Raw genomic sequence first — 24,064 nt, forward strand, 5'->3', positions numbered from 1 at the left:
TTTTTTATTCTCTTCAGATTAGGAAAAAATTGGTCCCTGGCAGCAGTGGAGTTAAAACTATTTCCAATGATATCACCAGGAGTTACTCGCACTACTCTCAGGCACTCTTCTAACATCAGACAAAGAAATGATCAAATACTCCTGTGTCTAGAACACACACTGCTCAGCTAATCACAGCTTAACCCTTTAAAAACAGAATACAATCCAAAATCCTTGGGGACATGTTCTGGAGTAAACAAACCGCTATAAAAAGATCATTTTCTAAGAAAATGGTCAATTATGCTTATAACTGCAGTTTCTCCAGGGTAACAGGAAACCTGCCGTACAGTCGGTCAGAAAGCCTGAACAGTTCTGACAGAGCCCATGAAATTCGGAGGAAGGTGCCCGCTCCCCATCCAGCCGTGAGTCCCGGGGAGGTGTCTGCCAAGCAAGGCAGGGCACCAGGGGGCTGCGCCAGCTCCGGCCGGTGCAGCCCCAGACCACCCCTCCAGCCCCGCGTACAGGGGTCTGGGCTCTACCATTTGGGGATCACACGTGGATGTCACCGTGCCAGAGGCTGGGGAAGCAAGAGTCGGAATAAATGATGCTTCAGTGCTCAGCAGAAGTACCTCTTCTCTTCAGGGCACCCGTGCCTGTCTGCACCTTTGCTGAGTTAAGACTCACACACGCTAGATGAAATGAGTTTGAGTTTTGTGCTAGAGAGGAATCGCTATCTTGTAATAAAAAGGCTGCTTGTTTCCTAAAGGTTTCTCATTGAGTAGAACATGGTAATTTTAAAAATGCATTACAATCTATCTGGCTGAACAAGTTAACACATGGGACTTGCACGGGGGAAGTCTTTTCAAATACATCGGTACCATATACGCTTGGAACCATTACTGAAAGTTTGATGTCCATGCCATTTTTAATTAACAATTTTGAAACAATGACAAAAAAAAAACCCCAAAGTCACACACATTATGGACTATTTACCTGCTAATTCTTTCTTTCATCAAAGCTGCTCCTGCATACAAAAGCGTAATAAAAATCCCCATACTGCTAAGAACTAGTAAACAGTTTTCTTCATTTGCATAAACAAGAAAACTCAAACAAATAAAAAGGCCAAGGATTGTCCCTGGCCGAGAACTGGTTAACTAGTTTGAAACTATGCTCAAGACTTCTTGAAAACATATTTGTCTTTCAGCCAAACAATACTGTTAAAGTAACGCAAATGCTTTGCTTTAAAAATCTGCTTTTTCTGTTCACAGAGAAACAGTAGTGTAAAAATAAATCATCCATGAAGCATATTTTCATTTTTAATTTTTTCCTTTGATAGATCAGTTGCTTCAAAATCCCTTAACAACCAAGGAAAAAAAAAAATTACAGGGTTCACATTTTATAGATTGTCGATTGTATAGACCAAATGTTGCTAACCCACGGAAAGATTTACGGGCCACTTCTGTCACGACCCAAACCCACTGGATTCTATTAACGTGAAGTAAATATCTTTATAGTATTCTACAAGGTTGGTAAGGCATTTCACTGCCTTCTCACACCTTGCTTTTCTCTGGCAAAACCAGCTGTGATCACTCAGCAGGTCCTAAAGAACTAAGTCACAGAAAAGGAACAGATTTTATATTTCCAGGTGACAAGAATGAACAAATAACATGATTTGGGCAATCACTTAAAAGCACATTAGTGCCAATTTTACTACATTTTACACTGGATGATCAAGTTACTTTAGGACTTAAAAATTAAACAACCCAAAACCTATCTGAAGGAGCTTAGCAAGCCAAGGGCAGGACTGGGGGTGGGGAAGGAATCCACACTGAGTTTGAGTTTGGCAAAGCAAACCTGCTTTACTCTTCAGCTACGCTGAACAGTAAAGACCAAAGTGTATTCAGCATGAGGCCGATCATTTGACCATTTGCACACTACCATTAAACGTGCATTTTCACGGATATGCTCTGTTTTTAGGAGATGGTGAGAGTTTGAATTTATTATTAGGAAACCAAAACATTTCACTTAATTGTTTAACATGCGAGATTTTCATGAGGGAATGAAGGTTAGTTACATTTCCAACAGGATTTCAAAACTACATTTTGCCTATTCAACTCTAAAAAGTAAGCTGAATATAAGGCTGAAAGGTTTAAAAGACTAATCAAAGTAACAGAAGTCAGAAAGACAATAACAGTACAGCACCTAAAAATGGGTAATTCACACATTTTTGACATTTATGTCTTGCATAGACAAATATTCATTTTTTTTCCTCCCAAGACAACTCAGCTTCAGAAAATAAATCTTAAATCAACTTCAATTACTATTAAATGCATATGTTCCAATTTTTCAAAATAACCAGGGTGGTTTAGTCTTTTGTTTAAGTGCTACAAGTCTAACGGTTTTATGAAACTATCATCCATTGGAAAGACTTTATTTCACCCTTTGGGCTGTCAAGTTCCTAACGTCAGGAAGCTGAACTGCCTTCTAATTCTTTTTCCACGTGATTAGAGAAACAAATAGATACATTATTCATGCATTAAGTCTTTGTGGCCTTACCCCACCAGAATATCCATAAACCCGAAGCCACTTTTAAAGCACAGGAACTGGGAACTCTAACTCCTCAGTACAGGTCTGCCTTCTGGCCACATTTTGAACATCAAAACAATACGTGGTGCACACCAGGTCAATGCAAATTCCTGCCCTTCTAAGCCCTTTGTCCATATCCTGGTTTCCACTGGAAGAAAACCTAAGTATGCAGGCAAGACAAAGTTGGAGGGTTCTCCAAAAGGTTCCTAATAGTGATCAGGGACCAGAACAAGGAACCAATTCTCTTGCAGGTAAATGCAGCCCAACATGCACCCTTACAGAGTTTCCATGAGGTCAGCAAGACTCCACTTTAATCCAATATCCAGATATAGGAAACTCTCTGCAGAGCCAGAGCTATGCCTGTTGATTCAAAATGTTTTCCAACATGATTATTTCTTTGGAACAGTATTTTCAAAATATATCCTGATCAATTTGGAATTTATTTACTAAAACACAATGTTTCTAAAGTTAAAGAACAACCAGCAATTGCCTTGCCTGTTACAGAAATCTTGGAAAAATTGGACTGAGAACCCTGTTGTGGGTTAATGATCTAGATTACATAGAAAACAAAAGTTTCAATAATCATAATTGCAGAAGAATTACATTGATTTTAAAAACAAGTTAGTTCTATTGCATATGAATATGACTTCAGTTGGGGGCAGGGGGGGGATTATACATGGGTTTAAAGTTAGGTCCCCTATAAAGACTCTTTAACTAATGTAAACATGTACCTTTCCTGAATAGTTGTGCTGGTTTTGGCTGGGATAGAGTTAATTTTCTTCATAACAGCTAGTATGGGGCTATGTTTTAGATTTGTGCTGAAAAAAGTGTCAATAATTCAGGGATGTTTTAGTTACTGCTGAGCAGTGCTTACACAGCGTCAAGGCCTTTTCTGCTCCTCACCCCACCAGCGAGGAGGCTGAGGGTGCCCAAAAAGTTGGGACACAGCTGGGACAGCTGACCCCAACTGACCCGAGGGATATTCCAGACCATATGACATCATGCTCAGCATATAAAGCTGGGGGAAGAAGAAGGAAGGTGGGGGACATTTGGAGTGATGGCATTTGTCTTTCCAAGTAACTGTTACACGTGATGGAGCCCTGCTTTCCTGGAGATGGCTGAACACCTGCCTGCCCATGGGAAGCAGTGGATGAATTCCTTGTTTTGCTCTGCTTGTGCGTGTAGCTTTTGCTTTACCTATTAAACTGTCTTCATCTCAACTCACAAGTTTTCTCACTTTTACTCTTCCAATTCTCTCCCCCATTCTGATGTGGTGCAAGTGAGCAAGCGGCTGTGTGGTGCTCAGTTGCTGGCTGGGGTTAGACCACAACAATAGTGATGCTTTGCTTAAACCAGCAATCCTTCTTACACAGCAAAAAAGGAGGACACTTTTTTTTTAAAAAAAGAAAAAATCATGAAAAGAACAAGAACTTCTGTGCAGTTCATACCACTACAGAATTCTCACTGAATTAAAAGACAAGGTTTGAGTTCCATATATTAGGCAATACCTTTGATTAACTTGGTAAAGCCTTTTCAGTTTTAGGAATTCAAGTTCCTATGTTTTTATGTTTCTAATTTGACAATAAAACTACTCCGTATTCCCTCTTTCACAGTAAATTCTGCCAACTTCACTTTCCAGATATTGATAAACTTGCTGAAGACAAGGCTGCAAATGTTTCAGAAAAATAAAACTTCTGCTGCAGGTAAGGTGGGGCAAATAAAAAAACCTAACCAGATAACAGTTTCTTTCTGATAAATAAACTTTCAGAAGTTTACAAACCCTGATGCCTTGTTGTTTCCTATTGAGTTCCAAGTGGCACATAAACTACATATTCCTGAACCCTCTTCCAGCTAGCTGTATAGATATTAAATTGTCTTAATACCCTCTCTCTTTTTAAGATCTCAGTTCTCATAGTTTCCAAGTATGGGCAAGTGCCCATTGCCACATTATCTCCAAACCACACAAGTTTTGCCCATTTTGGTTTACCCTTCCCTTCGCTGCTGGCTACTTGCTACCCCAAACAAGTCTGCCAGCTGAGGTGCTTCCTAAACTACCTCAAAGCAGGCTGGGGAAAGCTCTGCTGGTAGATCTGAGGCAGCAACAACTGGTCAGGGAGGGAAAGGAGACAGTGAGAAATGGCCTGTTCCTCCAGCATAGGTTGATTTGGAAAAGCTCATATTTGTGCATAGGCCTGTATGCACCAAGAAGCGGACTATTCATCTGCCTACATGCTAGAAGTACAAGGATTAACGCACTATTAAACGTGATCAAGGGTAGCTGAATAAAAACCCTCAACAAACCAACATATATAACCTACTATATAATGGAAACTGTGAGGGTGATGAAGCACTTACAGAGTTAAGAAAAATACAGAATCTGTCTCTCAGTTCTAGTCATCTCAGGTACCCTTTGTAGGAGCAGTAGGTTGAATGTTTCCAAATGAGCATGATTTGTCTTTAAATGTTTTGAGGTCAAGCTAGATTTGACAATAGCCTTTAAGATAGTTATGCTATGTCAAAGCCTTCCTAATTAAATCTTTCATTATTCACTTACTATGCTCTTTAAAAAACATGGCACATTAGTGGCAAAGCAGAGAAGTTAGAAGAAAACAAATTCTTTAGAAATTACCACTCCAGCTGGAGTAGATCATTACAGCACTTGAACTAAGCAGCAACATCCTCAGCCAGAAATAAGTGAAAGCCAGAGCAGAAACATCACTTGTGTTGAGTAAAACCCAATGCCAATTTTTCAAAATAGCTACTAGTCACTGAAAACTAGTATTATTCTCCACATATGTATGCCAATGCTACTGACATTTATTTCTGAAGTTTTTCTTCATACCAACTTATGCTTGCCTTGAAAGACAATCTTTAAAGACCAGCTTCCAACCATTTAAGCATGTCGAAAAGTACATGCATTAATCCTGCTGAAATCAATGGGACCTAAGCAAATGCCTGAGTGTTTTGTGAAGCAGAAATTAAGTATTCAATTAAATATCTGCATCTGCCAAAGGGCTTTGTTCAAATACAATATCTAAAGATTCTGAAAGCTAACATTTTTTTCCTTGTCACGTTAGAAACGCAACTAGATTTGGTCTAAATCAGAAGGAAGTTCTGGCCTTGATCTAACCCAGCATTGTGACAAACACACAAGGGGAAAAGAGGACGTTGATCATACCATGAGACTCTTGGAGTCTGTTATTTGTACTTAACAACAGTAAATACGAAGTTCCAAAAGTAAGTCTTCATGGATAGACAAACACAGACTCCAAACTTTGGGAAAAAAAGAAATGAAATGTTACCACAAAAAAAAACCAAACCCCAACAAAAAAAAAAAAAGCATTTTCATCACTACCTCTTAGTTTTTAAATGACACACAAGGATTTCTACTCTAATAAAGCCTGCTGTATATTCTGGTAGTATCTTTCAGATTTGAAGAAATTTTATATAAATTCATAAGTTATATTTCTTTTTGTATTAGGGGAAAATATTTAAAATGCAATAAAATAGCAGAGTGATAGCAGAATTCATGAGCATATAGTAGGCAACTTTTCATTTTTCAGATTCAGTTGTACAAACTATAAACTGCTAAATTTCTCTAATAACTGGAAAAGTTGTGGCTATTTGAATTTACTTACCTGAATACTCATTTAGCAAATATCTTCAGATACAAGTCTAGACACAGAGTTAATGTAATTTGAATATTAGTTTACACATAATATAAATCAATGTTTGACAATATCAAAATCCCATCAAACAGTGGGCTGTTCTTATGCTATTATCAAATATAATATATCACTGTGGGATAGCTGAGAATCATAGAATGCTAGCGTAGGCTTGTTTATTAAATTTGGTCAGTTTTCAGACCTTCCAAATAGGAATACTAAATATTTATTTTTTCCCCTCTGGAAATTCTTTTTTTTTTTTTTTTTCCCTCCTGCTTAATACAGTCGTCATCCCAATTCCTAGTGAATTTATAAAAATATTTTTTATCCAATAACCCCAGCAAGGTAAAAATAGGAGTTTTTATAGCAAATGATAAACAGGCTCACAGACTATGAGAGAAACTAAACTTATTTAAATTGCCATACATTCGCTACTGAATCACACATCAACATTTTCTTTTTATGTGTGTTGCTGTCCACCTCAGACTAGCAGTTTTTAAGGTGCAGAAGCATCTTTCAAATATATGCATCTAACTTAACGATCAAGTTCCACACACTAGTGTCACATGCTTTAAATTTACATCACCTGCCCATCAAGAGCTGTGTTAAATAACAGCACTAATTGAAACTGCATAATTCTTTAGAAATTGCAGCACTTCCAATTCATATAACAAAGGGGTGCTTATGTGGTTCTTTATATTACTAGATAAAATTTTCTGAAATAAGAAATGAAAAAACACATTTGAAAGAAGTTGCTGCACCTGCAAAAACACTCTTTAAGCTTACTATGAAATACAAAAAAGTGCACCCTTCTATATCTACATATAAAACATATTAGAAATAAAACTTGTGTAAAATGTTTGCTGTGCAAACTATAAAAACAGTCAGTCAGTCAGTCCATTCTTTTTCCTAAACATTTTGTCACACTCTCTTGCTTCCTACTGCAGAGAATCGCTGTTATCCAAGACCAGCCCACTGATATTTGTTGTTGAGAGATCTCCTCCATCATCTTCACCGCTGTCTACAGACTCATCCTCACTTTGCCCTGCCATCATAACTTGCTGAACAGCCAAAGTAGCACCATCGGATGACAAAGACTGGAGACTGTCTACATTCATGTTGACTGGAGCTGTAATTGTTACAACAGCACCTGGAGAAGCACAATTGTAGTACTTTAGCATCTTTCTTGGTTTCTGATTTTAAGTAATACATATTTATACATAACAGAGTTTGTTTCTAATCAACAGGAAGAAAGCCTAAGGAACTAAATTAAAATAAAAGCTATATAGATTGTCAAACAAATATCAGGAAATGCCAGAATTAAGTTGGCCAGGAATCTTGAATTTAGCTGAGTTATGGACACCCATTACACCAATTCTCCAATCATCACAAGACCATTTCCACAACTTATTCCAGCTTAATTCATTGCAGAAAAATGGGAGTGTTCATAGAGATTCAAGGTGACTTAAATGGATAAAGCTGTTGCCAGATTGAGTGGCGGCTGAGGGAAAAGTGGCTACAGATTGGAAAGAAATAAAGCAGCAGGCGGCAGGACAGAAAGGATAGTCCTGAGATTAAAGCAGTTATTTATCTTTCTTAAATTGAGTCTATTTTTTGAACTGATGCTAAGGAAGTCACTTCATTGTAAGTCTTTGGAGGTTCCATTACATTTCTCTGCTTCTCAGCATACAACTTGAAACATACGAGGCATACACAGAATTGCAGATGCTCAGTCCCTCCAGCAATAGTGAAAAGAATGTGAACAGGATGGGGGAATCATGAAACTGAAACTGCAGTCCAATACTGCCAATCAAACAGAATGCTACTGACACACATACACATACTGAAAGAAAAAAGGTTAGATGTACAGCTAAGTTCTGTTGCTTCATAACTTTTGAAACAAAAGCAATAGTCTGTCAAGATAAATTCCAACAAAATACCCCCCCCAAAACACAGAAAATTTTTAAAGAGAGAATACTGACACATTTCTGTTACATTTTCCCAGATTAAAAACACATTTATACTGTAATATCAAGAAGTTTCCCTCCCCCCAAAGGTATCAAACCGATCATTTCTGTTACAGAGGAATCAACTTTATTATCTGTGGTTTAGCCAGTTCTCCTTACCATCCGACATCGTGAGCTCGTTAGATTGCTGCTGAGCAACTCCTGAGGCAATGGAGTCAGGCCAGAACCTTTGAACTGGTCGGTTCTGAGCTGTTTTCTTCTTTGTTTTTGGAGTTTCAGAACAACTGGAATCCAGCATTGGCTGAAGAATTCGCCTTCTAGCATTGATAAACCTAAACACAATCAAAAGGCAAGAAGTACTTATGACCAGTTGGCTATAAATTCTCTCTCTCTCAGATATACAAAGTATGCAGTGGGGAAAAAAAAAAAAAATTAGGAATATACAATCTTATCCCTACCAGCTTGGCTTGACATTCTTTTTAACATGTAAAACTGCTCCTAGAACACTGGCATCCTTTGATTTTGGCAAACTAGCTAAGAAAGTACTTCTATCATTTTGCTGCTAGCAGCATTTCTCCCCCCACCACCTCAGAGGGGGAAGTTCTCCAGACAGCATGACAGATGTACATATTGCAAGATCTTATTAAAAACTAAGCACCAGAAAACTTGCTGACAGCACAGCTCAGAAAGCTGATACTCCTCTCATTAGGGTTCACCTAATATCTAGCCTCTACCTAACCTAGTTAGTTTTGTCTGGTTTCATTTACTTCCTTAAGCTCCCGCATTACTTATTTTATAGGCTCCCTGGCATTCCAAGGTCTGGTTCCTTTTCCAGGAGACAATAACAAACACATTTTTCAGATCTTTCCCAATTCCTTTTCGTTCCCTGATTTTCACTTGTTATACTTTAGCATGCTAATCGCTGCCCTTCCCCTTTCTGCTAGTGAACAAGAAAATACTTAAACCACATCTCACTTAGGTACCAGCAGTTAACTGAGTCAATTTCAATGTAGCTAACTGTGGCAAGGAGCTGTGACTGAGGATAGCATCCCTTGCTAAGACTGACAAGACACATCCAGGACCCATCTTTACCTGCAATGGAAGGAAGTAGGGTGCAGCTGGCAGGTCGACATGGTGTAATGCAATGCTTTGCAGAGACATTAGTTGGATCCCAGTACCATAGAGCTCCGTTACTACCGTGTCACACAGGCATAGTTACACTGTTCCACTTTTGGAATCAGTGTACTGCCACTATCTTGAGTATTTCCCCACTGGACCCCTCTGCAGCCACGCAGCCAGCGTCATCTTTGAAATCTGAGGAAGATCCCTGTTGGGACTTAGCTGCAACAATTTTAGGAACCAATACCACAAGCAGAATAGGATGCATGTCAGCACCTTCATTTCTCTTCTGCAGGGGCAGGCGTATTATCTTAAACCTCTAGTGAAGATAAGACGTGCTAAAACATGTTGAGTCATGAACTAGAGTAGTTGAGGTACTGACACTCTCCATTCAGACATCATTGCTCAGGGGACAGCATCCTTTGATACAGGAGCGGAATGAGTATCTGTTGATGGTAACTTCTTAAACATTTGCAACCATGATTACCAGAGAACGCTTTCCAGAGCTTCAGGTCACTAAATGCCTTTAAACTTCTATTTCTTTACTTGCAGAAGAGACATGAGAGTACTTCCATCTCTTTCAGCAATAGAACACAGTGTATTTCCTTAACGTTGCAAAGTTTTCTGCAGTCCTTATATTATTTAAACGGCACAAGTATTATTATACCTTACTATAAAAATAATATGCTTATGAGTGCATTATTATTATATTTTTATACATATTTTTTAACACATGTAGAACAGTAAGTTCAACTCCAGGTATCCAAGTTACATTCTCAACTATTTCTCTATGTTGTAAGCACGTGGAAACACCAACAGACATTAAGTAAGAGTTTTTGCTCTTACCAATTGTTAACCTGGAGTAGTGTCAGATTTGTTTGTGCTGCAATCTGTTTCTTCTCATCCTCTGTTGGATATGGATGCTAAACAGGACAAAAAGGCAAACAAAAAAGGCATAAGCTTGTTTCATCTCCTCATCAAAAATAAGGATTCCTTTATTACAACTGATTAAAGCTGCTAGATTAAGACCATCTGACTCATTAAAACACAAATTTTAGAAACCTCACAAACTTTTATAGATAAAAATCATTTAACAAAGAGTGCTTTACTACACAAAACTGATTTTATCCTTGAAAGTGTATATGATACCATTAAACTGCTGATGTCTAATTCAGAAGAAAAAGCTTCTCATGGCTGACAGGCTTTATTAAACAGTGTGATCCCTGGGCAACACAGCATGTGATAAGATCTGATTAGTTATGCTGTCTAAAGGCAGTGTCATATGAGAGTACTGACACGCATTTTCTACTTAAATAAAGCTACTCCAAACTAAACAGATGAGGAGAGTGCACGTAACATAAGAGACATACACGCAGTTTCCCTGTATCATTTGTCTGTTGTAAAATAGTTATAAAAGACCAAAAAAAAAAAAAAAAAAAATCAATCAACTAAACATTGTGATACAACTTGAGACCCATTTATCCTTTCAGGATAAGTATGCAAAGGAAAGACATTCTATTGAAAGCACAAGTAGATAGTAAAACACTTGGTACATACTAGAAGGATCATTGGAAAGGAGATAAAGCCAGAAAACTTAAAATTTTTCTCTAACAAAAAAAAAAAAAAAACAACAACAACAAAAACACACCAAAAAACCACCAAAAAACCAAAAAACCCCCACCAAAACCCACAGAACACAGATGGAACTATTTTTCCTTGTGCCATGAACCAGGGTGTAGAGAGCATTAAGTTCTCAACATGGTGAAATGAAGAAAGATCCCTTTTCACAATGTTTATTGAGATCATGAGGTACAAATGTAACACACTTATTAAAATAATAATAAAAATAATAAAAATAAAATAATAAAAAAAATTGTCCGATATTAGACAGGGGAGCTACTCCAAATGACTTCAGGGAAAACTGAACTGAGATTACACAAATGACAACAGAATAAATTCACCTTCTTTATGAAGCAAAATCATAAGAGACCACATAAAAGAGTTACGTAAAAACCTGTGACTCCTGATCACATTCAGTCCTTACCCCTATGTGCTGAAAAAGCCAAGATCTCATCACATTTGTAGCGTGCTTGGGAAGAACTCCTCTCTTATTTTTCGATGAGCCATCATCTTGATGCAAGATGCCTAGATCTTGGTTTAATTGCAACTGAAGCTGCACATACAATTTTAGAAGAAATAAGGCAGTTAACATAGTAATAGCAGTATTCTGTATCAATGTATGAGTAACTCATTTATAGAAGGAATTAAAATGCTTGAGGCATGCTGATTATAAAATGCTACTTAATTTGCTAGGGAAGACTTACAATAGCAGCTCTCCTACAATAGCATTCCAAAATGTCTTTATCCAGGGAAAATGCTGTATCAGATTTCTATAGTTTCCACATTTCATATAACTTCTGTTTTAAGAATTACAGCTGTTATTAGGCTATGTGACCTTGTGACAATAGCCAAATGTTGATTTTCTATAATGTAGAATAAAATCCACCTATTCAGTATATGTCAGATTAATCCTCTGTACTAATCTACACTATCTTAGGGATCTGATTGCCTTTTCACCCTATTTAGTGATTTGCACATGTGAAGAGCAACTGAAAAACACAATGCTGAATATAATCGCTGTGTGCAAACATAAACAACTATGGAAGCTGTAAAATAGTACTGATTTAAGACTTAAATGAATGACTTCGTAAAATTAGTTATTATGCTAGAGGTGCAAACAAAGATGCTAAAGGTCCTGCTAAACAAATGCATCCAAAATCTCAAAGACCAAGAAGATATATATGGTAGAACCCTTAACTGACTTTACAACACTCTTACTATTTTCCTAGAGGTTCATATTTCTTTCCCACTTTTTCTTTCTTTTTCACTTCCTATGGATACACCAAATCATTTGCACATTGGTCATCTGAACATTAGGGAATACATTCTTAAATGCTTACGCAGAGATAAGAAGAAACAGCACATAAATTGCATATGAGATTATATTTCAGACAATTATAACTTAAACCATTCTAAATCAGTTTTTTCCAACAGCACAGAGCAATTTCTTCAACCCAGTCATTACGTCTATGTCCTGTATGAAACAAGTTTTAAACGAGGTTTAAGCTATCAAATTACAACAAATATATATTACAACAAATATATATATTTGAAGCATACTTTTATTTCCAAAATAATGTTTTATTCTAAATAATCTGCTTGTGTATGCAGGCTTTATAATGAACTTTCAATAACTCTCCCCCAATATTTTTCCCCCACCTCCACAGCATTCAGAAACAGTGAAAAATATTTTGAAAAAGAATTTCCTATGGGTGGCAAGGAACACAGGTTCGAACCTATGTATAGTAGGAGAGTCCTACTAACATCAAGAGTAGCCACAGATATATATATAGAAGGTCAAGTCCTCTTTTTGTTTATAGGCTATAGGGACTATTTTCCACTCAGTATTTAATTTTTTTCATCAGAGGTATAAAAAACATTTTTCTTCAAAACCACTTCAGTCTAGAAGAGTAATTTTACACATTTATTTCTGAAAGGTACCTGAAGACAGAACTGCATGCATCCTAGGGAAGAATATGGGCAAGTACATATATACTACTGCCAATAAAAAGAAGATAAGAATACTCTAAGCATACTTTTTCGGTTGGAAGGTCAGAAGGAAGAAGAGAAGACTGAGTCAGTGATTCCCAACAGATTTTATGCTGTGGAGATGGCAGCTCCTCATTCACATTTTTAACTGACTCCGGATTCCTGGAAGATTTGATTTACCACTTCCTGCTACAGGAGAAAGCTAGCAAGGTTTTCCCTAACTGAAGATGGTCTAGTTTTCATGTTTCCTTTTCCTTACTTGTTTCTTTGAGCTCTCCAGATCCAACTCTTAAGAGCCTCCCCCAAAAAGAGTGCTGGCCCTTATCTTTTAGGGTATGATACAACGAGCCCAATGTGAGATCTCCCTTAGTCTCCACTGAGTATTTTGAAGGTTTTATGGCAAAATGCTTCTCAACTTAGATAAATTCTGAAATACATACAGTTTCACAGTACTAGTGGTTGCCATCATGACAAAAAGACACATTTCTGACAACAGCAGTGTGGCACCATTATGCAGCATAGCAAATCTATCCAGCCGTAAACCTAGTTCAACAATTAGAAAAGTTTTAGTCATTGAAAAAGTGTCTACTTAATTCAGCGGGTTTTTTGGTTTGGTGGGGTTTTGTTTGTTTGTTGGGTTTGGAGGTGGGGTGTTTTGTTTTGTTTTTAAATCTGTGTACCTGTTCTTTTCTGCCATCAGTAAAAAAGATATTTAACAGATAGGAACTATGATGACTTGTCATGGCAAGGGAGATCTTATCGCACGTTATACAACTTAAAACTCCTATAGAAGAGCTTGCATTAATTTTACATTAGTCACTCTGTGTGTGTACACACAGCTTATTCTGACAGTGTGTCAAATTTAAACCGAAACTCTTAAAACCAGTGAGATTCATTTGAACCCAGAATACTATTCTGTGAAGCCCATGAAACAAACCTGAGAGTTCTGAATCCGAATAGTCCCAGGTGACAGTGCTTGTGTCACCACTTGACCTTGTGGAGTGACCACTGTGACTGGCTGATACACTGTACCCCCTTGAAACAAAACAGCAACAAAGATTATAGGTAAGTAAAAGGCCTTCAAATATTACTCTCTTTAAACACACAAACACATCAGCACTGCAGACAATACAACGGTTTTGATAATACATCAACTATTCTTCCCTGTGGTTTAGGCATTCTAAATCTATTTTCAAAGGAAAATGCCATGACTTTCAGGCTCTAAAATAGTTCAGCATCTTAACTGAGCTAACTCTTCAGCCAACAAGGGTCACACAACCAAAACCACACCTATGTGTGTCGACTGGTTATGGCAGTCAGCTGGGTGACACCTAGATATCCAGATCAACCAACATGACAGAATCTTGGTGAATACATAGTGGGTCCTGGGCACCAGAGCCACAAAGCACATATTGTGCCTCAGGGTAACCTCTCTGCAACTATATGCTGAAGGAGCCGACTACATTGCTTTGTTGCATCTGTAGTCAAGGGTTTTTTCTGTTTGTTTGTTTTAAAACCTTGCTTAGAAGCAAGATAAAACATTTCAGTTCAAGCATCATCCCTATACGATAGTAAAAACTCCATAGAGCATGAGACAGCTAGGAAGTGCAATATTTTAGGTAATGCATTTTTTTGTCAAACAGAATTGTTTTGTAAAACACCCCAGTCTCTGAAGTGTCTTCTAGCAAAAGTAGTGTTGCACAGAAAGATCTCTTAATATTATATATATGTAACCTCCACTCACAGATGCATACTTGGTACACATATAAATTAAAGGAACATTCAGAAGCCAGTAAGATGCTTGACTGTATTGTAACAGCTTTTCAGGTATTAGAGTTAAAACACATTTTAAAAAAATATTTGTGTATTTTTTTTTAACAACTATAAAAAGAAACCAAAATGAAGACCAAGGTGCCAGTTTTTTCTTCACTGTGTCATACCTGCTACTGTTGCCATAGTTACATTTCCCTGCTGCAATGCTGATGCTGGCACCATAATCCCTTGGGGACTGAGTGTGCCTGCGATGGCACTTGGAATTTGCTAGAAAAATAAAACAATTAGTTGCTTGCATTTTTTTTTTTTTTTAAGTTTAGTTGTTGGGTTTTTTTGAAGCAGATAAAGCATGCTTGTGTAATTTTGGCTCTAAAAATACATTTGGAGTCTAAATACATACAGGATTAACTTCAAAGAGAAAGAGACTTCATTAGAGGTTCATCATTACCTACATTAACTTTATCATTATCACCAACCATTACCATTGAAAACCCTCATGAAAGCAACTGTTAGAAAAGACGTAAAACTATCATGAGAAACTTTAGGAAAGAAATGATTCTAGGTATATAAACACTAAGAGAAACAGTTTCAAAGGCACAAAGGAAAAGGACAGATGAAATGGACCCTTGATGCTCCTATTACAAGCATCAAAGCTTTTCCATTTTAGTTATTACCTTAATTCCTTCAATTTCAAAATAATGTATTATGTATTCAAGATGCCCAGTATGTTTTGGTCTGCTCAGGACAGTTCTTACTCAACCCTGACCATGCAAACTCTTACACATTCCTTAACATGTACGAATAATCTCTGTTGTAACTAAATGCAAAATTCAGTCCCTCCTGTCTCGACAGAAGACTGTAACAGATATACAAAAAACCTCTTTTAAAAGTTGTTTTTGTCTGATTTTAGACTTTCCTTTCCACACTTCCAGACATAAAAACTTAAGTAAGGAGTTCAGACAGTGAAGTTTAAAAGTCATTGAGGCTTTTCATAATACACAGCATCAAACACATTATTAAGTCAGAAAAGGACCATCCCCTAAGACTAGGTATCTAGTAGGTACTCGGATGGCAGGGCTCACTTTCCAGCATCTAACAGCAGACGCATCAACCATAACGTACTAACTGTTGTCAATTTACTACAAAAAATGCAATTGGTTATTGCATTAGGTAGTGTCAACAATGTATAAACTGAGATTCACCTGTATAGAAATGGGTATTGTTCATAACTACACAGTTACCCCAGGTCACATGCAATGACATACATCTCAAATATTGCAACTATAATCCATCAGACATTGTCTGTTTGTTCCACAATACAGACTGTGTATAAAAAGTATCAGTCATCTCAATATTTTAATGAAGCAGATTAGACTAAGGAGACCTTCTTAACAAGGAATTTTTTTTCTTCTCCTTTGTTTATTCTGTTTCCTAGCCCCCTTCCAACAAAATTTTAAATCCAGACTATTCTGAATATCTCTATTTGCTGAACTGAAGGAAATCATAAAAGGAAGACAAACAAAAAAAAAGTGACTCTATGTTCCAGACATTTCAAGAAGCTTGTCTATCAGGCAGTGGTGCACAGGTGTGCACAAAAGAAAATAAATACAACAAATAGCTCTTTCTACTCTTAACTGATTTTGAGAAAGTGAAAGAAACTGCAGAAACCCTTCAGACTAACAGCAATAGAAGTGTAGTTATAACTTCCTAAGGAAATCTAAGCAAAAATGCACTTACCTGTATTTGAAACATACCTGAGATTGCACAGGTGAATAAGGACTTCCAGGCTCTCCACTTAACAGAGTTTCACTGTTCATTTTTGTCTTCAGGCAGGCAATGTAACGGCTACAGAAATCCTTACAGAGTTCATTAACCTTTTCTAGCTCAAGCAGATGGATACGTAGAACTTGGATTGCTTTTACCATCTAGGGAGCAAATTGGAAAAAAATTTAGAAACAAAGTAACTGTTAATTTTAAAAATATTTAATGTGAGATTTAAGCAAACACTACTTTCCAGTAACAACAACCATCCAATTAAAGCAGAGTTACTAATTGCTAAGTGCTGACTAGAGTTCCCTAGCTCTGACCATTATGGTCCTGAAATGTGAAAGGAACATCTTTACATACAAACCCTGTATCCTTCCACTGCATAAGCAAACTACCATACAGGGGAAACAAAACACAATAACAATACAATCTTTGTCTCTGTCACATGCGACACATTAGGAAGACAGAGCACAGTTAAGGTGTACATGGAGCGCAGAATGAGCCTGCATGTCCATATGATCTTTATCCCCATCATACCACTCTGGGTCATACACCACATAAGACCACAAGTGAAGGAAGGCAATCCCATCCACACATATTATTTGGAAAGCGTGGCTGGAACAGGCTTAGTAAGCAATAGTCGTCTTGAACTACATATCAGAAATACCAAGTTCAGTTCCACATTACACCCTAACCCAAGAAACCCGAAAGCTTACAGATGAATTAAAGATAAACTGAGGAAAACCCTTAGCACGAATTTGTCACACAGATTGCTAGGGAGGGTGAAAGGTACAGGAAATGGCCTGCCATCTCACCTATAACAAAAATACAATAGCTTTTATTTTTCTGTAAAATTAGAATAAAGAGGTCACGAAGTTTGTTACATTGTTCAACGAAGCTTAAAAGTAATCAAACAGTTCTTCAGTACTAGAGCTTCCAAGTTCCTCTGCAATTGTATGTCAAAGATTAAGAATTCTGGGGTAAAATCATGTAAGAACTTTCAGGTGAGGAGATGGTTTCTGAAATATAAACCATTAAACACAAAGCACCAAACCCAATAACAAATCCATGTTTAAACAAAAATTGAAGTACAGGAGACATGTACGTGATGAGAATACTTATCATGCTTACTGCAAGAAAAATACTCGTAAGCTTGGATAGCTAATGGTATTACATACTGCATAAAAATAGCTTAGGTTATTGTAAGGGTCATGGCACAAAATCAAAAGCTAAAACCAAATCCAGATGGTCTAAATTTTCATGAAGCAGTAGGAAATCCAGGACATTCAAATATGTACATAACACATTGGCAAAGTAATTACTTTTTTTAATATAGCGTGCCATCCCCAAGATTAACTTGCTATGCTATATCTCCAAGAAAAATACCCTTCAGTTTTATGAAACTGAATAGATTATGATTTTGAATCATAGTGCAGAGCTTGATTTTAGCATTATTTAGAAAAATTTGTCCTATATCAAGGGTCATTTACCTGGCCAGAGCGCTGAACCCAATGACCAGAAATGATAGCTTACTAAATAATCCACTTATTACTTCTAACTAAAGAAGCCAACTGGGAGCTGAAGTTGCCTTTGTTCAAAGCACCTGAAGGAGACCAAGGCAGGCAAACTTCTGCGTGTCCTCCCCTCTCCACCACAACGACTTTAGCTTTCACTGACAGATCTTTTCCCTGTTTTTTCAGTAAAAGGCATTCCAGTTGTATGACACTCACCCAGTGTAGAAAATTGTATGTTACAATAAACAATAGAAAAAAACCCTGAAGCGATAACAAAAAAGGAAATCTTATCCCTTCTCAGGGCTAAAAAGACAAAAAACCAAACCCACACCATATATCTTTAAAAGCACAGATGCAGAAAAACCTGAGCTGTAGACTTGAGGCAGTTGATCCAAATTAAAATATGGTAACTCTTATAACCTATGACACCACAAGCCTTTGAAATAGTAAGTGTAATGGCCCAGCGCTGAGGTATATAAAACAGCAATCTTCTAAAACAGCCCTCAGCAGTGGTTGCTGTTTAAACTGTGTTTAAGTACCTTTAAACACAACCAAGTTAAACTATGCAAGTTTAACTAGATTTTAACACAAAACAAAGGTCATCTGTGTTTAATGATATTCTGCTCCTTTCAGAATTATTAATGATTGTTTTCCAATACTGCAATAGCCAGAGTTTCAGAGACAAAAAAGCTTAAATTACAAAATTCTTCATGTGTGGCAGACCAACACAGAGCACATATTAGCGAATGCGTTGAACATTTGGCTAAAACTGATGTAACAAAAATACGCCTTTGGGCACATAACATGTGACCATATCAGTGATTAGTTTTGCTCAGTCAGGAGGTTTCTTTTTTCTTAAACCATTACCCATGTTTATATTATTTAATTATCAGCATTTGTTTGGAGGAAAAATAAAAGTCCTTTCTTCAGCTTAGATCTAGTTTCAAATTGATGGTTGATACTTGAAGTGAAAATTGAATTAAAGTCAAGATTAACCATAAACCAAGAATTAGTAACACTACCCAGGTTTCTGCAGAGCCACACACAGTCACACTACTCTTACAGGAAGCTGCACTACTGTGGTTAGGAAAGCAAACAAAACTTTGTAAATATGCCATGCCTGTCACCAGGACTTATTTGCTCATTTACAACTACACTAATTGTGGCCATATGGCTCCTGGTCTCTTGCAGCATGGGTGGACCAAACTTAAAATCTGTTGGCAGAAGTTCACTTTTTCCTTGAAACTAAAAAATAAAAATAAAAAAAAAAAAGGGGGGAAAAAGAAAATCAAGAACTCCTGATAAAATCACCCATGTTGAGCAAAGGTAATACAAATAAATGTTTCCAGACAGATCACAGCAGCAGTAATATTTCATTCCTATGTTCTTAAAAGGCACACCTTCAAAAAACTCTGTAACAACCATGTTTTTGTTATTTAGTGCTACTGAGTAGAACATGCCACAGAAGAATGAATTTTTATAACCCACTTGATTCAGCCTTTTCAGCTGTAGAAATAAACCTGGAGCATCATTTCAGAGAAATGCACAGTCAGAAGTAACCATGAGATATACATATATTGTTGAAACTGTTGTAAATAAAGATAATGGTAAACATTAAGCAGAGGAAGACTACTGAAAAACTTCCAGTTCTTGCTAAAACTGCTATCCAGAGCATATTCACATATAAACATATCCTATATTAAATTTGGAGACATCTTTAGCCCTAAAAAAGCTTCAGATGGTGCCTGCATCCTGTCTTTTCAGTGCCTCAAGCATGTGGTGCAAAGGGCACAGAACACACTATGCACTACCTTAGTCATAACCCCCAGCTCACTTTTGTTTATCTACAACATATACCCACAATTTTTTATGGATTTCAGGGCATATAACATAAGCATATAGCAAATACATATGTGGAGAACATATATGAAAGAATCTCCATATACTGACAAGTAATCTTCTCACTCAAATGACTCTTCTCATTTGCAAAAAGCAATTAAAATATGTACATTCACAGCTCACCTACCTTCCTGAGCAAATCCCTCTGGGGCGATTTAGGTCTTCAGGGAAGAAGACAAACTCTGGGAGAAGGGGTGTTTTGTTTTCATTTGCTTTGATTTGATAGCCTCCCTCCCCTGTTTTGAGTTCCCAGCTATGAGACATAGCAAGGCAAGGTATGACTAGAGGTTTATGAAACAGTTCTGCAGATAACAATAGTAAGAACACTTTTCAGAAATGCAAAAGCATGGCTTGTCCACTCAAGAATATTCAGATGACATCAGCCAGCTTTACCACCACTACAACTTTCCCTAACACAACTAAAAATTCAATAGGACAGCCTTTGAGAAGAGGGTACTGAACCAAAAATCCTTATCCCAAATGAAACAAAAAACTCGGGGGTCTTCACAAAAGGCAGTGTCCTGTTCAAATACAAAAGTGAGAGTATATTTAACACTCCATGTTTTGTATTGTTTCTAGACTTGATAAAGCCGTAAGTAACTTGCTCTGACTTCACAGCTGACCCTACTTTGTGCAGGAGGTTGGACTACAGACCTCCTGAGCTTGTAATCCAACCTGAATCATCCTATGGTCCTATGAATGTGGGGAAATTAAAAAAGCCACCCATACATGGGAAGAGTTTACTCTGAACAGAAGCTATACAGGAGGTAGGAACCACCCTGAGGCAACATGATATTTCTGCAGTGGCTGGGTAACAGTAAGCAAGAAAGAAGTGTTAAGTACTGAATGTCTTAAGACATAATGTAATCTGTGAAAGCTCTAAAAATTATCTGCAAACAGTCATGCTGAACAACTTATAGGGACAGGTTCCTCCTTGCCTTAGAAGTTCTAAGCACAAAAGGATACTAATAGAGAACAAAAAGAAGTTGGTTCACTGGTTTGTTCCAAGATCTGTTTTATCTGTGAAAAGGAGACAGAGATGTCAAAGGGTAAGGGGCAAAGGTTAAGAAGCTAAGGGTAAGAAGCTCCAACAGATGATACTCCATGTTATGGGGATATAGCTGAGCACACTTCCAGAAAGAAGCATGTGCACTTGGGAACCTCTGGCTAGCAATACAGACCACCAAGATTTGGGTTTTAACAGCAAACAGCTCTTCTGGTACTGGTGCTTGATATAAGGACTAGAGGTGGATGCAAAGTAACAAGTCAAAAAGATAAGGAGGAAGTTAAAGCTCTGAGAGAGAAAGCACACTTCCAGTCTAGTAAGCAAAACAGGAGCACAACCTTCAGCTCCTACTTCCTTCCCACAGGTACTAGGATTTGAAAAGCGGAGGTTTGCAGCACTTCTTGCAGCTAATCAGCACTTATATCAAGTTGAGAGAAAAAAAAAAAAATCAATGGAGACACAGATAGCATGAGTGACCAAGAAACAGAAAGGAGAACAAAACTGTTGAAAACCAAAACATCCCTGTAGAACACATTCCAAGACAGGGGATAATTCTGACTCCATGCTGTGCCATGCATATCTGTAAGAGCTAAGTATTTACTGTAAAAAATCATAAACTTGTACCTTTCTTTTACCTCCCTGAATAGCCTAACCTGTGTGGTCAGAGTCAGGGAAGTTGGAAGGGAAAAGTTTCAAAGTTCTGTTTGCAGCAAACAGCTCTTGAAAAGCAAGTATGTAACTCCCACAAAAAAGCTACTTTCTTTGTATATTTATTAGGGATGGACTGGAACTCCTTCTGACTGGAAGATGAATCTGCATTAAAAGTAAAGACATACCTAGAATGTCAAGACTTCCTAGATCTCAGGACAAGCTGATAAAATCTGTCCAGGAGCTAGCACTGAAGCTTCTCAGTTTTCTTTCAACAGATCTCAGAATTAAACTTTGCATTTTCCTGTGATATGCTCTTCCTTGGAAGGAAAACAGGCATCTTATACACCTCTCAGACATAGGAAGAGACAACAACTAAAACTTCATGCTTCAGGGAAGCCATAACAGTTTTGGGGTTTTTTTAGAGCTGCAGGTTTTGAACAGTAATCATTGCTGACTATTACGTAAATGCACATATAGAAAAAGAACAGGAACATAAAAATAAATCAAATAAAAAACCCATGCTTAATCCAGGTCATTTCACAGAGTACCTTAAGAATTCATTTAAGGCAAAAAAAGCCTTCTACAAGAAAGTGCGATTTTTTTCCACCTCTTTCCAAATTCTTACAATCTCTTCTGAGAAATTCTTGCTCTTCTAAATATGCGGAAGCCCAATACCAAAGTTCTGACCCAATCCAGAAGCCATCAATATTTATAGAAATGTTCTCATCCATTTCACTGCAAATGCCCTATTTTGACAATATGTCTGACATTCAGTCTTGGGAAAGACACTGCAAAAGTAAAAGGCCTAGTAACACTATTTCTGTGTTGACCATAACACTTTGCCATGCTGCTTCAAGATCACCAACTGATGCTGTTGGAGTGGTTAACTAGAATGAATGGAATCCCTCCATCTAGATATTAAAAAAAGGTTTGAAACTTGGTTTACAAGCCAGGCTTAGCAATATATGCATATCCTTAAAAAATTAAGTTTCAGGTGGATGCTACCTGTATTTCCCAGTGCTGAAATCCTTTATACTAGTAATGCAGGAAACCACTGATTAATTTAGAATGGGAACCATAATATCAAAGTAAGAAGGTAATCTAGACTGTTGCTTACTAAGAGCTACTCAAGTTAGAACAACCGTGCACTGTTCTTAATGAGCCTCCTTTCTGGTCAAACTGATCTAATGCCTGTGCTGTCCAATTAACATTCTGGGGTCCTCTGGATGAAAACCAAACTTTTCCTTTGGAATATTCAAGGCATTTCAAGTGAGTGCACAATGTGAAACATTGCCAAGATTGTAAGAGGCCCTACAATCAGTATCTGTGACCCTTCACAATTTCTGTTATCTAGTCGATTAGCCTATAGGCGGTATGGAGCCTGCAATGATATTCTGTTGTTTTGGAGCCGTTAGTTTAAGCTCCATCACAAAAACTGTGCACTTGTAATTGAATTCTACGTGCCACTTCCAAAAGAAGGAAAAAAACTGAAAGAGCTGAATTAGTGGCCAATTTCCTTACTGTAGGCAGGCCTGTAACTCTTTTCAGATAGGACTTGAATTTGGCTCTTTATACTATACTATAACGTTCAATCCATCTCAGTTTAGCTCTGACTCCAAGTTGAATGATTGCTACTGAGCAAGCATTTACACCGTATTTGTTTGACTCTGCTGGGGTCAGATAAGAGCACAGGTGGAAAGTAAGTAGCTGTCTGGCCTACCTGCTCCACCGTTCTGCCTCGTTCTAATTAGCAGTCTTCACTAGCTTCTCCTTTCAAGTGAATGGTTGATTTAACATTGGAGTTAAAAAGGAAGGGACAGCAAGAACAGAAGACATAACAAAGGTGCACAATATTACAGTCCCTCTTTACTAAAAAGAGATATTTCATCTATATAAAAATGTACATATTTATGCAACCAAGGCAGAAAAAACTGCCCAGCTACAGCCTTCTCTGTGCAAGCACCAATAGTTCAAGCTGATGAAGAGACTGAAAACCATATTAGCTATTTCATAACTTGACAGAAACTATTTTGCTCTTCTGCTCATTGCCCCTGACAAAATGAACAGCCTGCCAAAATGTCAGCTGTTCAGAGTCCCCAGCCTTCAGGACAGGCAGAGGACAAGTTGCACTCAGATTTCATTTGGTATCTAGTAATAGAAAGTCATAGCTAACAATACGACTACAGAACAGGAGTTCAATGTTGAAGATTTTTGATTTTGCAACCTGGTTCCTGTTTAAGATAGTACTGACCTCGGCAGCCACGGAATACAAGACATAAACAAATATTTCCTCATCCATCTCAAGCAAAAGCAAGCCACATTTGTGCAGCCCATCAACAAAGGTGAATACCACATAAACCAAGAAACTTTGTCACCACTAAAATCACAAACAGGTCAATCAGCAGGAAGGACTATTTGAACAAAGCAGACCCACCTACAACCAAAGTAAGCTAGGTCTGAGAGTATGTTTGTGTACAACCAAAAGCATGTGAAACAGCCCAAGGCACGTAGGATCTCTGGGAACCCGAT

At 37.5% G+C, this 24,064-nt stretch overlaps 1 protein-coding gene across 6 annotated transcripts in view; it reads right to left on the reverse strand.

Annotated features, from left to right (window-relative positions):
- Positions 1-879: 879 nt before the first annotated feature.
- PKNOX1 (PBX/knotted 1 homeobox 1) overlaps positions 880-24,064 on the reverse strand; it is a 47,742-nt gene continuing 24,557 nt past the window's right edge. For 4 of the 6 annotated variants that reach the window (XM_075033633.1, XM_075033635.1, XM_075033634.1 and 1 more), the window contains 7 exons: positions 16,453-16,623; positions 14,866-14,965; positions 13,863-13,960; positions 11,361-11,489; positions 10,163-10,239; positions 8,357-8,529; positions 880-7,380 (listed from right to left, as the gene is read on the reverse strand). In XM_075033633.1, the coding sequence (XP_074889734.1) occupies positions 7,169-7,380; positions 8,357-8,529; positions 10,163-10,239; positions 11,361-11,489; positions 13,863-13,960; positions 14,866-14,965; positions 16,453-16,623 (960 nt within the window). In that variant the 3' untranslated portion in view covers positions 880-7,168. Of the gene's footprint in view, positions 7,381-8,356; positions 8,530-9,289; positions 9,316-10,162; positions 10,240-11,360; positions 11,490-13,862; positions 13,961-14,865; positions 14,966-16,452; positions 16,624-20,005; positions 20,899-24,064 lie in introns of all 6 variants that reach the window. The other 2 variants (XM_075033638.1, XM_075033639.1) reach the window with 2 other exon arrangements.

Source organism: Buteo buteo, chromosome 8 (genome assembly GCF_964188355.1).
Source record: "Buteo buteo chromosome 8, bButBut1.hap1.1, whole genome shotgun sequence".
Classification (NCBI taxonomy): domain Eukaryota; kingdom Metazoa; phylum Chordata; class Aves; order Accipitriformes; family Accipitridae; genus Buteo; species Buteo buteo.